General features: G+C 32.4%; 1 protein-coding gene across 2 annotated transcripts in view; it reads right to left on the reverse strand.

Moving 5' to 3' along the window:
* TRAPPC8 (trafficking protein particle complex subunit 8) overlaps positions 1-15209 on the reverse strand; it is a 91536-nt gene that overhangs the window by 23902 nt on the left and 52425 nt on the right. For both annotated transcript variants that reach the window (XM_037165634.2, XM_037165635.2), the window contains exons 16-24: positions 14833-14963; positions 12460-12534; positions 11853-11979; positions 9615-9769; positions 4765-5207; positions 3331-3478; positions 1580-1676; positions 294-362; positions 139-197 (exon numbers count right to left, since the gene is read on the reverse strand). In XM_037165634.2, coding sequence (XP_037021529.2) covers positions 139-197; positions 294-362; positions 1580-1676; positions 3331-3478; positions 4765-5207; positions 9615-9769; positions 11853-11979; positions 12460-12534; positions 14833-14963 — 1304 coding nt within the window. The remainder of the gene's footprint in view (positions 1-138; positions 198-293; positions 363-1579; positions 1677-3330; positions 3479-4764; positions 5208-9614; positions 9770-11852; positions 11980-12459; positions 12535-14832; positions 14964-15209) is intronic.

Consider the following 15209-nt stretch of genomic DNA (forward strand, 5'->3'; position numbering starts at 1 on the left):
GAAGTCAGGTGTTAAAACCCAACAAAGTTCATCCACCAAATAACCTGGGGATTACTAAAGCAACAGTTTTGCCAAAATAGGCAGATATTCCAGAACTCCGACTTTTATAATCAAATGCTACTGTGCATATTTGCATACCTGTTCATTTCCAAAGATGATATCTGCAAAGGTGTATTTTTCTGAGGACTGTGTGGCAACTAAAAAAAAAAACAAGGGGAGGAAATAAACTAATTATATCATTGGCATGAAATATAAAATGACGATTCAGAAACGTTAAAATAAAATAAACTTACCTTCTTTTTCCTTACATCGTATTGCCTTGAAGCAAAACTTTCCCTTTTCCCTACTGCCAAGTTTGGCATCTAGAAAGAAAAGAGAAAATTTCAAAGACCTTTCTTAGCTTATAACATGGTAAAAGGAACTAACTCATTATTCAGAATTCCTCAAACTGGAAAATAATGCATAATTATAAATAATGTTTAATAAAAAATCTCTGCTTTCATCTCAATGAAGTAAATCTAACTCTGCTCTTAAAAAGGATAAAATTAAATGTTCTTGAAACACATGTTCATGTGTCTGTGTGCGTGTGCCTACCGATCTGACGGTACAGATAAACAGGAAGTGTGAAATGTAAGAACTTGGAGGCACAGTCCCACCACTCTACCATTTCTTCATTTCTGCTCAGTATTTCTTCATATACGCATGATTTATACCAGTACTATTCTATGCATACACTTTGCTATGATGTATCTTTCCACCGCTGTAAACACCTCTAAAATGCTAATATATTTTAATGACCACAAAATACTCTTAATTGCAGCTAAATTTATATTAAAGCCACACTGAATTTTGTCCTAGTAAGCACAATCTTGCAATAAACTGCTTTGACTACATGGATTTTTCCCATATTGTAAGTTAATTCCTTTGGATAAATTACAAAACTAAGAATAATCATGAGGCTGAGGGTTTAAACTACTTTGTATCTTTTGAATATGTATCATATAATACTTTTCCAGAAAAAGCAAATATCATTTTCCTAGCTTCACTCTACATTACTAGATAATCTCATTACTGGCAAGATAATAAACGGATAGAAATATTCTGGAAAATAATTTGTCAATATATATCACAACTATGCATATTCTTTTTTTTAAATGTTATATAAGTATGGAAATACACAGAAGAACCCGTCAGTACACAGATATGGTTATTCACAAAAAAACCCAGCTTTCCAATGGCAAAGGAAACAAAGAAAAACTTCCTTTTTAGTCTATATGTTCCTGCACTATCTGAAATTTTGAAAGGGATCATGTATTCAGGCACCAATTTTACAAATGAATGAAAACAGAAAAAATGCAAATAGGAAGGTGTGGAAGGGAACAAAAAATGAAAAATAATCAATTAAAATAAGTAATTTGATTTAAAGTTACATCAACTAATTAATGAAGGCACAATTTAACACTTAATAATGTTAATTATAAGGAAAGCACCCACAATCTTAGATTATGATACTACTCTGAAAAAAAATCAAGCAATGAAGGTATGTCAGAATTTACTATAAAGAGAAAAAGACACAAACCTTTGTTTTCAGAGAGATTGACAGATTTCTGTAACCTCCAGTGTTTGCTACTACTTGATACTTGTACTATATGGAATTCCTTAACACCTGCTTCACTCTATGAAAATAAATGAAACAATCATTGAGGATTTAAGAGTATTAACAGAGTATTCCAATAAAAACAATATTCACAATGGTACCAAACTCAGTATTTTAACATAAGATGAAAATTTCATTTTAAAATAAATTAACAATATACATTTCATGAAGTTTAAGTTACCTAAATCCCCTTTTTAATATTCTTAGAGACGCCAACATTTCATCTAAGAAATAAGTTTGGCCCTGGCCGGCGTGGCTCAGTTGGTTAAAGCATCAACCATAGACCAAAAGATCACAGGTTCGATCCCCTGTCAAAGCACATGCAAGAGGGCAATCATTCGATGTTTCTCTCTCCCACATGGATGTTTTTCTCTCTGTCTCCCTTTCTCTCTCTCTAAAAGCAATGAAAAAATATCCTCAGGCAAGGATTAAAAAATTCAGTAAGGAATATGTTTATAATGCATATTATAAACACAAAATTTTGCATATTATAAACATAAACATAAACACTAGAAATATTCAGTTATTAGAACTATCATAATGAGTTACTGGTAGTGTTTAACAGATCAAAAATTATTTGCTGTCAATTTTTAATCAAAACATTATCATTTTCTTTTTATTTCTTCTGATCTTTCTGAGCTATCCCACTCCCATTAAGGCAAAAAAAACCAAAAACCAAAAACCCTCAAAATACAGAATCCCAATACACAGCCAATATACATAGAATAAGGTTATTTAAACTGCATATAATTTTTTACTCTCCTGTATAAGAGAAAATTTGAAATTAAAATTTCCTTACTCTTACAAATAATGATTTTGGGGGGAAAGATCATCAAAGCATTAATGCATTAATCCTAAATTATCTTAAAAAGAAGGAATCTTACATATCTATGAAGCTAAAAACAAAGTACATAATGTTATTAAAGAATTAACATTTCAAATAAGTACCTGATCTGAATCAATCTGAAGCTAAGATTCTATTTTAATTATAAGATAACATTCCCTTCTTCAAAAATTTTTTTAATTTCAAATACATAAACAGAAATGGTAAAATGCTTGAAATACTTTTTTTTCCTCAAGATTTTATTTATTTTATTTTTAGAAAGAGGGAAAGGAATATGAAAGAGAGGGAGAGAAACATCAATGTGTGGTTGCTTCTTATATACCGCCTACTGGGGACCTGGCCCACAACTCAGGCATGTGTCCTGACTGGGAATCGAACAGCACTCAGTCCACTGACCCACACCAGCCAGGGCTGAAATGCTTTATATAAAGAATATGGTAGTGTCAGAAATGTATCTGAAGGGTTATCAAATTAACACTGAATGTGAAATCCTCAGAGAACTTCATAAATTTAATTACAGCAAGAGATTCTCAATGGTGAGACTAGAAAATACTTTATGGGGTCTCTTTTAGGTTGAATTACTGGCATGTGGTGCTATGTACTGTATGAGTATGTGCCCCATTTATGCCACCAGGTCCTTTTACTTAAAGAGATACTTAAAATTACAAAGCTAATACAAAATTAAGATGATTTCACACTCTATTCTATAAAACATTAATAAATTCCTAGCTTACACTGTATTGTAAACAAAGAAAAAAAATCCATGACTAAAACAAAAGAAATACTTCAAACAGAATTCAAAACAAAACTGAGTTTTAAACCAACTTACAGTGTTGATATTTTCTACATCCACAAAGACTAGCATATTGCCTCCTCTGCCCTCCTCATCCTCAAGAGAATTACTTCTGCAGACAGTGGCTCGTACACTCAAAGATCGGCTGGTACAAATAACTGCTGTGTGTCTTAATATTCTGTGACTGAAGAAATAAAGAATTGCAAATTTAATCTAAAAACCTCTCCCTGTGTTATGATTCTTTAATTCCAAATAAAGCTTTTAAAACCTCATCACTGTCAGGAACAAACAAACAAACAAAAAGAGCACAATAGAGTAAAATTATCTAGTTCGCTTAAGTTCAATTTCTTCTTCTCAATTTGGAAAGATACCAGTAATCTCTCTGACTCTAGGCACTTTCTGTGCTCATCAAACTCAACTGTATAGCACATGAAAATAATCTTCATGTAGTAATGTCCTGATTATGCCACTTCTCTGACAGTGGTTTCAAAGTAACTGAATGTCTACTAAGTAAACTCCAAACTTTCACCTGGCATTCAAATTTACATTTCAAGGTTCATTCCCCTTTACTTCCTTTATGTACGTTTTACACTGTGGCCAAACTAGCTCAATCGGGTTAAAAATCTTATACATCTTCATTCATATATACAGCTTCATGAAGACCAACTATTCTCTTGCCTATTCCCCTTGATATGCATATTCTGCAGTCTTTCCTTTCCTTGGAAGCTCATTTCACTTCTACTACATTCTATGCAGTCTTTCCTAATTGCCTTGGCCACAGCACTCTCTATCATCTTGAGGAAAATTAGTACTTAACTGAGTATGTAAAATGTACTTATATGCTTACAAATACTATATCATTTCTCTAAAAACATAGTACAATTACTTCAGTTAATTTTGTAAAAATGACAAGAGCATTATCACTTAACTAAAATATTCTGCTACGTAATATAATAGCCTACAGTCCTTGTGCGAGCCAGTCAGGTTTGACTTCTTCAGTGACGCCCCATTACAGCACCCTCTACTCATCTGTTCAGCAAATACATGCACATTTTTTCATACATTCTCATGGGGCAGGGGAGGGGCAGGAGCAAGGGCATCAGTAAAGAAAGAAAGGTAAAATAATTTTCTTAAAACAGGATGACTGTAGACAGCTTGTCTTTACATACAAGGTGAATTTCATTATCTTGTGGTAACTGTCCAGAATAGCTAGTTGTATGAAAGAATCATGAAGTTTATAGATAGAGAAGCCACTAAAAAAGATTATTGTAGCTTTTTTTCACTTCTAGCCTCTTAGAACTTAGAGCTAGCTATATTAGGAACAACCTCAAATATAAATGCCATACAAAACTGAAGCAATTTCTTAATGAACAATGAATGACATGTTAACAAATATCGACATTTATTTGAATTTGTACATATATATTAAACGTAGAGGTTACATTTTTAAAAAAGTTTTACAATACTCACCGTATTTTAGGCTGCTCTTTAACACCTTCATAGTAAAAGAGAAAGTTAATTTCATGGACACCTTCTTCATCAGGCCCACGTAACCACATTGGTAGCTGAACTGAAGCTCCAGGCAGAAGAACAGTGTCAGGAAGGGGAACAGGAATCACCTCTGGGTGACTTCCTGTGCCAATGCCAAAGTCTGTAGAAGAAGCTGATGATGTGAGTGCTGTACACACAGAGGTAGAATCTGTCACAACAGTCTTGTAAGCACTACAGTTCTCAGAAGCTGAGGGACTTAGTGGTGTTAGAATAGCCGTGTTACCACCAAAAGTAAAGAACTCTGGATGTTTACAAACAACCTTCAATCCAGTAAGAGGACATTTGCTGACATTGACAAATTCTACATATGCTTTTCGGATTTCTCCACAGAGAAGCCCTGTAGGAAAATGTATAAAGAACACCTGCATTGGAGGGAAAAAATATTATTATATTGTCTGTTAAAAATTCCAACCCCCAATGAATGACACTTTAAGATGCTGTATTCTTTATAAAAGGTTTGCAAATATTTATTAATTCTCTTTGATATTTCCATAAATATGTGGTAATTTACAACTCCATTTAAGAAAAGAGGATGAAACAGAAACCTATCACAGATTTCAGAGTTATGAACTAAAGGTAAAATGTCGATAACAAGAGGGTTACTGGCAAAACTTTCATAACTGTATGGATTATGGACAAGAGAAGTCACAACTCAACATGGTTATATGAATAATCATCAGTCAAAAGTCCTTATCAATGTCAACTTGAAAAGTAGCTCAACTATTTACTTATACACCATTAAAATGAAAAAAAAAATACACTATAGGTCTTAAAGGGAAGAACCTGCACCCATCATTTCATATCCAAAATCTGAAAACCCCAAAAGCTCCGAAGAACCTTAAGCTTTCAGTAACTCATATGGAAACAAAAGCTGACTCAATTAATGAGGACTTCTTATAGCCTTTCCCATCTAGTGTGAGATTCATATGGTTCACAGTTCCTCTGGGATTGCCAGCCATAACTTCATTAGAACATTTTTCCTTATACTGTTTATCTTTGTATCTCTCTCCATTTTTAGATGTCGTCAGTGTACTTCTGACATTTATACTTAAGGATCCTTTAAATGCAAATAACTTACCGGGTGATTTTGTTAGCTCATGTTTCTGCCTCTTTAGTATAGGTCCGCAATTCCTTATCTGAAATTCTGAGGCTAGATGTGTTTTGGAAGTCACCTTTTGTCTTGTTAGAAATTGTGTGTGTATATTCATATTTATGCCTACAGTGTTATATAACTCTGTTGAGTTTGTTTTGATAAATACATAATGAAGAGATTATTTCACTAGACACTGTAGATGGGTGAATTCTTTCACCACTCCCTTAAACTCTTCAAATTACATAAGATATCAGGAATAGAAATATTCTTTTTAAAAAAAAATCAATATTAATGTCTATCGCTATTTATTTAAACATAATGAAAGGTCTCTTAACTAAGCACCATAACATGTTTGAAAACAGTGAGTGACGATGTTTACAGAACTGAACGTTAGTTCACAGGCTTGAAGCTTTCTATGTTTGCTTTCCACTCCTTTTCAGGTCTCTATTTGTTCCCAAGCCTACTAAACAAAACCAGTATTATGTAAACTGCTTCCATCTATACCTGAAAGTATCATTTTTCTCTGTAGATAAAAATCTAGAGATATACTGTACTGAAGACTATTTGACAATTATCTTTAGATTCCCACTCTGAAGCAACCAAAACTGGAAATTAAAAATGACAACTTATGAATGTAGCTGAATAAATGAAAAACAAAATGAAACTCATTAGAAAACCTACACCAACGCAAAGAATCCATAGCAACACTCTCTGACCTAAATCTACTCCCCTCAAAATAGTGAATAAATGTGTATTTGTATGATTTCAATTATGGTAAAATATTTAGGAAATGGATCTATTGTGGTTTTTTTAAACCAACCAAATACCAGTTGTTATTATGTAGCGTAAGATGTCCTCTGCTAAAATACCCTCTTCAAGGAAAACTGCATCTATACCAATTAATTTTTAAAAAACCACTATGGTACACAAGAAAAAAAGTACAGGACTACCAGTATCAAAACCAAGATCAATGTAAATTTAAAGACTGTTGAGTTAAACAGAATTTAAATTGAAACATCCTAATTCAACCTTCCTCATTTTATAAATGAAGAAAATTTCTAAGGTCAGTTTATTAGAGATGGGACTTAGGCAGAGGCTTAAAAGTAAAACTCTATCCGTAACAACAGATTATCTGAGAAGTACTGCATTTAAAAACCATCTGTAAATCCAAGAATCATAACTGGAGAACATTTAATTCATACAATATGATGACAGTTATAACCTACCAGAATCAATAAACACTGAGTATTTTGCTATGCTCTACTGACTGATCTCAACTTTAACCAGAGGATAGAATCTTCCCCTTTGAAAGTAAGCTCTAGAAAAGTCTTATGTGTATAATTCCAAGCAAAATGTTTTATTAGTGACTTCTAAACTAGAAAGGGTGAATAGCCCTAAAGTAATATTTGGATCCCAATTCATTTCAATCCATTTTCAGTCTTAGAACTCCTACCCATAGTAATGCAATCCTACTAAAAATTCAATACATTACTGTGGGACTTTGACAAGCCTGGACAATAATGGCACAAGTATAAGACAAAGAAAAAATTCTGAGAAGGACTGAACTTGCTGAATTAAAAAAAAAAAGATGATAAAGTAAGAGTATGGTACTGACACAGAAAGGGACGAGAGAATAGCGCTAAGCAGAATAGGTATCACTCAAAACAAAAACTAAACTAAACAGGGTATGGGTACTTTCTGAATATTAGTATATTAGAAAGAAGGTATAATATATTCAATTACTGGTAACTGAGACTAGAAACAAACTGTGATCCCTATCCCTTGACATTCAGATTACATTCCCTTGAATAAATTTAAAAAAATTAGAAAATAAAGCTTTGTAAATTTTGACTTGGTAAGTCTATGTAAGTAATTATAAAACTTAGAAGCAACAAAGTAAAAGACTCTCAGATATGACTTTTTATGTGTTAAAAACCTTACCATAGTAAAAGACACCAAATTAAAGTTAAAATATTTGCAAAACAGAAATCAATAAAAACTAGCACTGAAGCCAGTCTGTAAGTCTTTTATTTGTTCTACACAACTTTAAATGCAGCGTAATTCAGCAAGTGTAAACCCTGGGAAGAATATATACAGCTCAGCAATATCCTAGCCTCAGTACGCACACATTAGCATTTTCATGAGTATGGTACCACAACTGGTATAGAATTAGTACCAAGAAAAACCATCCAATGTGAAAAGGGAAATAACAGCCAACTAAAAAGCTATCAACAGGCAATTATATGGACAAATGGAAGAAAAAAAATCATGAATGAAAACTGATCAACCTTGTCAATTATCACAGAAATGAAAATAAAGGCAGTCATTTTTCACCAATATAATTTACAAAGTTAAAAAACAAAACAAAAAAACCCTGAAAATACCCAGTATTCCATCTGAAGAGAAGTACAAATTACTATAGCCTTGAGGAAGGTAATTTTGTAGTATACTACAAAATTTTAAAATTATATACTCTATGACTCAGCAATTCAATCCCTAAAGTTTTATCCAAACTAGAACATGAATAAAACATATATATAATGATGATTACTGAAAAATTGTCAGTCATGATGAAAACCAGAACCGCACCTATCAATAGATAAGTGGTTCAAATATATTACGGTGTAAATAATGAGTATCGTATCTAGCTATAAAAAAGGGTTTCCACTAAATGGGAACAAATTATGTTGTGAAAAACAAAAACCAAGTCACAGGATAAAATGTGCAGTATGGTTCTATTTATAATTACTAAAACTGCATGTATGTAAACAATGAAAAGTCTGAAAAGAGAAACAATAATTTAGTATCACGTGCACTTTCTGAAGGTAAATGGCTAAGCTTTTAACTCCCCTTGCTGGGAAGACTTGAGGATGCAGAAGGAAGGACTGCCCTCCAGTGCCCATGCTTGTACTTCATAACCCTGCATTTGGGCTGCCTTTTGGGTAGACCCCTGATCCAAAGTAAGCCAGAATTTTCTCCCAGAAACTTGAAATTTGTCTTAAAGTGGCACAAAAACTAGAAGTTGTTAAGACTAAGGTCATATCAAAAGCAATTACCTTTAAAAGCTTACAAACATTTATGCTACATTCCCTGGAGCTGCTGAGTCCTCATTTTTCTTTGAGACTTATTATTTTATAATATTTTAGTTGCCATGAGATACCCCAATATCCTTCAACTAAGTAATTTATTTCTCTTTTTTGGCTTCCGCAAACTAGCCATCAGCTTGTCTTCTGCAACTAAAAGACCTTGAATTCGCATTGCATGAAAGTAGGAAAGGGGTGGGACACAAAGAGGGTGAAGGAAAGACTGCTTTTTGTTGATGTATTTATCTATATTGCTTAAATTTTCACAGCACTAATTCTAATTCCCACATCATTTTTATACTTGACCAAAATAAAAAAAAGCCACTGATTTTAGTAACAAAATTGTTCTTTAAGAAGTGTTTTCCTAATTTCCATTTATATTTCAAGGGTCGTGTTTTATAAGCAGGCTATGACTTAATGCCAAGTTGCACAATTACCTTAGCTTTGTGAATTAAGAGTTAACACTAGCTTAATAATAATTTAAAGTACAGTACAATGTAATGTCAATAACCTCAAAATCTAAAATTAATTTAGGTATCATATAAACTTATAAATAAATTATTTAACCCATAAAAATTTAAAAAGCAAAATACCTCCAACAGTGGCATTTCCTCAGTGATAATGGGATCTAATCTTCGATCGGGACCATATTTAATAGATGTTTTCTCTTCCTTTGTGTTGTTAAGTCGAGGACCTTGAATTTCTAAATCTTGTCTCCCTCGGACTGACATACTCAGGGAATGTTTTCCTGAAATAAAAAACAATCAATGCCCTAACAGAACCTGGTATGCTAATTGATATCAATTTAGCCTGACATATGAATACTTAAAGTTTCAGATTATTTCTAGGAAAATTCTAGACTAGTACTGATTAGCATCATTAATCAGAGAATTATGCATATTTTCCTTTCATGTTTAAACACTCATATTTTATGCTGCTTAACTTCTCATTTCATTAGGATTTACTTACTTTGCATAAAGACTACTACTGTATAAAATATACCAATTTTAGGTTTCATAAGTTTTTTTGAAACCTATACTTAGCCATAATGGCTATTAACCAAAAAGATCTATCTGAGAGAACAGCTGTGTTGGGACCAACAACACAGGCTATGAAAAAAGATCTATTTTCAAAGAAAAAAAAATCCAAAATATTAAACAGATCAACAGTTCACTTGTACTCATATTCAAATATAACATTCTAATATTAGGTTGATAGTAATAATACACACTGATATTTTGGGATAACAGCTTCTTGCTTTTAGTCATATTCAAATATATGCATTAATAAAAAATATATACTAAAAGTAAATATATACTAATATTTCTGGGTAACTACATGTTCTCAATAAATTACACAAAGAAAATTAAAGTCATTTAATATTAATGTGAGACTTCCTTCAAAAGCTTCCGGTGTGTGTGGGTGTGAAAAAGAAATCGAGGGTATACAGCTATTTTTCCTGCAGGACTGACTACTCAGAGCCTTCAATGTTCAGATGGTCACTGCGATATTCCCAGACCAGCCTTGTAAGATGGCGTTTCCTGTACTTTGTTCGATCCAGATCCCTATTAGCATTTTACAAAATAATGAACTACACTAAGTCACAAAAATTCTGTTTATGGAATGCAACTTATTTTAATAGTTAATTCAGGGTTTGCTCCCACTAACAACCTAAAATAACAAATTTTTATACTAATAAATACATTCAGTACCTTAAATAAAATAATGATCTATATAGTTCATTGACAACCATAACTATGGTATTAGGTTAAGATCCTAGGTATATACAAGTGGGAAAGGAAAGGATCTTCAAAAAGCACTTAACACCCAGTCAACTTACTCAAAATATGTAATAAACTAGCAAGATTATAAGTGTTACTTGTCTGTTGCTTATCAACTAAGACTTACAAATACAGAACTAAAATGCAGAATACCATACTCAACTTCAGTGTAAACTTTTTGTTTTTAATTTTTGAAATCTTATGGAGTCATTCTACTTATTTGCTTTGAAAATAAATTTTGTACTGACTCATCCTTGATATGCAAACAGAAATACTAAACCAAAGATTAAAAGGACCAATAAACTTTCCAAGAGTTCCCAAAAGTAATAATCAACTTTTATAAATGCTAAATTCAAGTCTCTCAAGACTATAAATTTGTTAAAAAAATAAATTTAAAAAGCTACTAAAACAAAGAGCTGGAAGTAAGGGATTTCATGGTAAATTGCCTGGCATCTTGTCACCTAAAACTCAGATAACTAATATAAATGATTACATAGTACCAGATCTAGAAGGGTTCCCAGAATTTAAAGGGAAAAAAAGTAAACTATGTTAAATATGTATCTTGTAGTTTTACTCTTATAAAAATTGCAAAACATATCATTGAGGCACTAAAAATATCATCTTGACACTAAAATCCCACTCTCTTCACAGGGTAGACTGCAGAATTTAAGGTGTTTAATATCCAGTGTCATTTGCTCTAGTTTTATAAAAAAGACAGTATTCAAAAACAGAATATTGTAAGATGGTTTTATATTGGCTGCAGAAATCTCAATCGTTAGAATATATTTGATTAGACTTTACTAAAATTGGATCAGTAACAGAAAAGAAATATACATAGGGTACAAACTAAGAATTATTTAAAAAATACATTAGAAGGGAATAAAGTTGTTTATTTTTAAAGCAACAGCAAAGTTTAAATTAACCCAAATTATTCATTGTTCCAGGTACATTAAACCTATTTTAAAAAATACCTCATTTTCATTCATTTTATTCTATGGAGACTGAAATAAGTATTAGTTTTCTAATTGTTCAGCAATGTTACAGCTTTACCTGTGTGACATCCAGGAAGAGCACCGATGCCATCTACTGTCATGGAGCCCTGAACAGTGCCAAGGTTATAAACAACTCCCAGAACATGCAGCTCCCCTATGTGATGGGGAAAGAGCTTTAGTCTTGCCTGTGGAGATATTTAAGTCACTCTTATTATCTGTTTTCATAATATCTGAAATAGTGTAATACCTAAATTCTGTAATGTTATGGAAATATAAACTCACGACTTAAAACTTTTAAATCAACAATTAATACCTCTAGTGGAAAGCATTTTCTGCAAAAGAAAATCTCTAAGTTCAACAGAGGCCTGGATTTCATTAATACTTTTAATAAAAATCAAAGTATTCTGGTCAACCAAATATCATACTGACTCCAAGAGAAAAGCAGAACTCTTCACCAGGCTCCTCAGGAAATTAAGAAACCAAAGACCACCACAAATCTGCTTTTCCCACCAATTTCCTCCTGTGTAATTCCGGTATCCTAATCTTCCAAATTTTAGTTTTTAAGTAAACTAAGATATAAAACAAACTGAACAAACTGGTTTTTAAAAATGTTTTCATCTTACTTTTAGAAAGGCTTAAGACAGAAAAAAAAATCAAACAATTACCACTTTAGATTCTTCACTATTAATTAAGAATTCTGAAATAACTTCCGTTCCAATCATTTCGGGTTCACTTGTTACCTAAAAAATAAATTATTTTGTAAAATATACATTCTAAAGTATAAAGTATCACATTATAACATTTCTATATATCAATACTTAAAAACAGTAACAGTAATTACAGTTAGCATCTACTAGGCTCTTAGTATGTACTAAGCAAAATGCAGTTTATTTTTACAACTGCAGTAAAACAATGTAGTAGTAGCAAAAATGTCCATGTAACAGTGGCCAAAATGTGCATTTAATTTCATCTTGCAACAAGAGCAAATTTCTCCATCTATTATTTCAACCAGCCTCTTTTTCCAAATCGGTTAACTACACATAGGAAGAGCACTGCAGCCTAAACAGGATACAAAGAAGACTGGCGGCCCTGGCCAGTGTGTCTCAGTTGGTCGGAGCGTCATGCCATAGACCTAAGGGTTTTGGGTTTGATTTCCAGTCAAGTACATGCCCAGGTTGCAGGTCCCACCCCATGGGAGCTTGTACCCCGATGGGTGTGCATAGGAGAAGGGAGCTGGTGGATGTTTTTCTCTCTTCCCCTCTAAAAAAGCAATGAAAAAATGTCCTTGGGTGAGGATTAAAAAAAAAAGATTAGTGGACACTAAGGGCTACAGGTAGAGCAAAAAAGGCCAATCTACTCCAAATCAATGACAGCTATGAGATACTGTAGTCTGCTCATGCACCAAAGCAGAATCAACTGGCTCAAAGTAAACCTGATCCTCATGACCACCGTTTGACTTTTACCATGAGATGAGTTACTTGATAAAAGAAATAAAGATCACATTTCCCTAAATTCCAGTTCAGCATCTTAGTCCATAACTAGAAGAAATTAATGAAGAAATCCAGAGCTTTACATTTACAGGAAAAAGTGTAAGTTCAATATACACAAGAAAAATGTTCACTTCACTTTCATAAACATCCTATAAAATCGAATTATTAAAAAGACTAATGTACTTAAAAAACTAATAGATTTTTTTAACGAAACTTTTCTAAGAGTAAAGTATTCACAGTATTCTGATTTTTATTCCAGGTATCCACAAAACATTAGAAAAGTGACTGAGGTTGCTAAGATTCAAGTCAAAATAGAGCCTGGTAAATCTCAGTATTTCAAACTATTCACAATTGGTATGAATAATCACAAAATATCTTCAGTTAAACAGCAAAACTTTAAGTAAGGCAATCTTTAAAAAATTGAAATACTTCAAAAGAAAAGTTCAAATAGTTTAAAGTCAGTACAACAGATATCCTTCAAGTTCTCCCTTCATAAATAAGCACAAAAATGTTGGGATCTTTCCCAGTCCCAAAATCACTTTTACCATGTTATTAAAGCCCAGAGCAATGTCGTATAGAGAAGTAAAATTTATACAATAGATATCAGTGAATAAACTAATAACTAGGTAAAAAATGTTTTTCTGATATACTCAGCTGGGTAACAATAATTCTTTGTTCAAGTCATTCCTGCTGCAAAAATAACACCTTAAATATATAAAGAATTTATCCCAAACCTGAGTAAGAAACAAATAAATATATATGAAGGGTATAAACAGCTAATTCACAATAAAAAAGATATACACATACAAGAACTTCACTAGAAATCAATACAATGAAAAATAAAATAGATGGTATTTTTTAAACTATCAAAGAAATTTTTAATATAAGAACACAACGTTTCAAAGATGAGATATCCAACCCGATATTTTGATTATGAGAAGCTCGTTAGTATAATTTGAGAAGCCAATAGAATATTAAAGTGTGTATTCCCTAAAATGTTCTAACTTCACGCCTAGGAATCTTTCCTACAGAAATAATCACAATAAAAAACTCTGCACCCAAATTTTCACCACTGAATGATTATGAGAGTAAACAACTATGATTATGAGAGGAAACTTCCAACATAACTACCAACACAGAGAGACTAGCTTACAGATCATCCATATGATGGAATATTATGCAAAAATGAAATATTAAGACATTTTAAAATCGAATACGCACATAAATCAACAGAGAATTAAAAACAATAAACACAACATGAGAAAATCCCATACATGAGGGAAAAATACAAATGGAAACGACTGGATATACAGCAAAGTGTTAAAATGATTATTTCTAAATACTAAAAAGACAGCTGTTTTTCTACTCCTTATGCTCTTATATTTTCAATTTTAAACAATAAGCATACAACATACTTTTTATAACCAGGAAAACAGCATAAAAAAGAATGAGTATAGCTCACTAAACAGAGAAGTTGAAATGTTACTACAGCATCTGTTAGGCTACCACTGAAACAGGCTTATTTACAAATACCTTTTAAAAACTTACTAGTTCTTTAACTTCTTCATTATTCTTTCCAATGAAATCTTTAGGGTGAAACTTCCAGAGCAATGACAAATCAGTCAACAAAAGTGGAACCTTCAAAGGGTTTCTAAAAGCCACTTCTACTGTTATTGGTTCTATAAAAGAAATGCCTAAATTAATAACTAAATAAATAACTCTTCTCTACTTCTAAGTACATTCAAAAACTCCACACTTCATCTTACACTTGAATTCTCTCAACATACCTTGCTTTCATAGCTCTGAATTTCTGCCCAAACTACCCTTTACCAATTGCAGATGTCTATTTATTCAGGATTGTTTTAAAACTACCTCCGAGCCCTGGCTGGTGTAGCTCAGTGGATTGAGCGTGGGCCTGCGAACCA

The sequence above is a fragment of the Artibeus jamaicensis genome, unplaced genomic scaffold (assembly GCF_021234435.1).
Source record: "Artibeus jamaicensis isolate MK-2021 breed Jamaican fruit bat unplaced genomic scaffold, CSHL_Jam_final contig_354, whole genome shotgun sequence".
Lineage (NCBI taxonomy): Eukaryota > Metazoa > Chordata > Mammalia > Chiroptera > Phyllostomidae > Artibeus > Artibeus jamaicensis.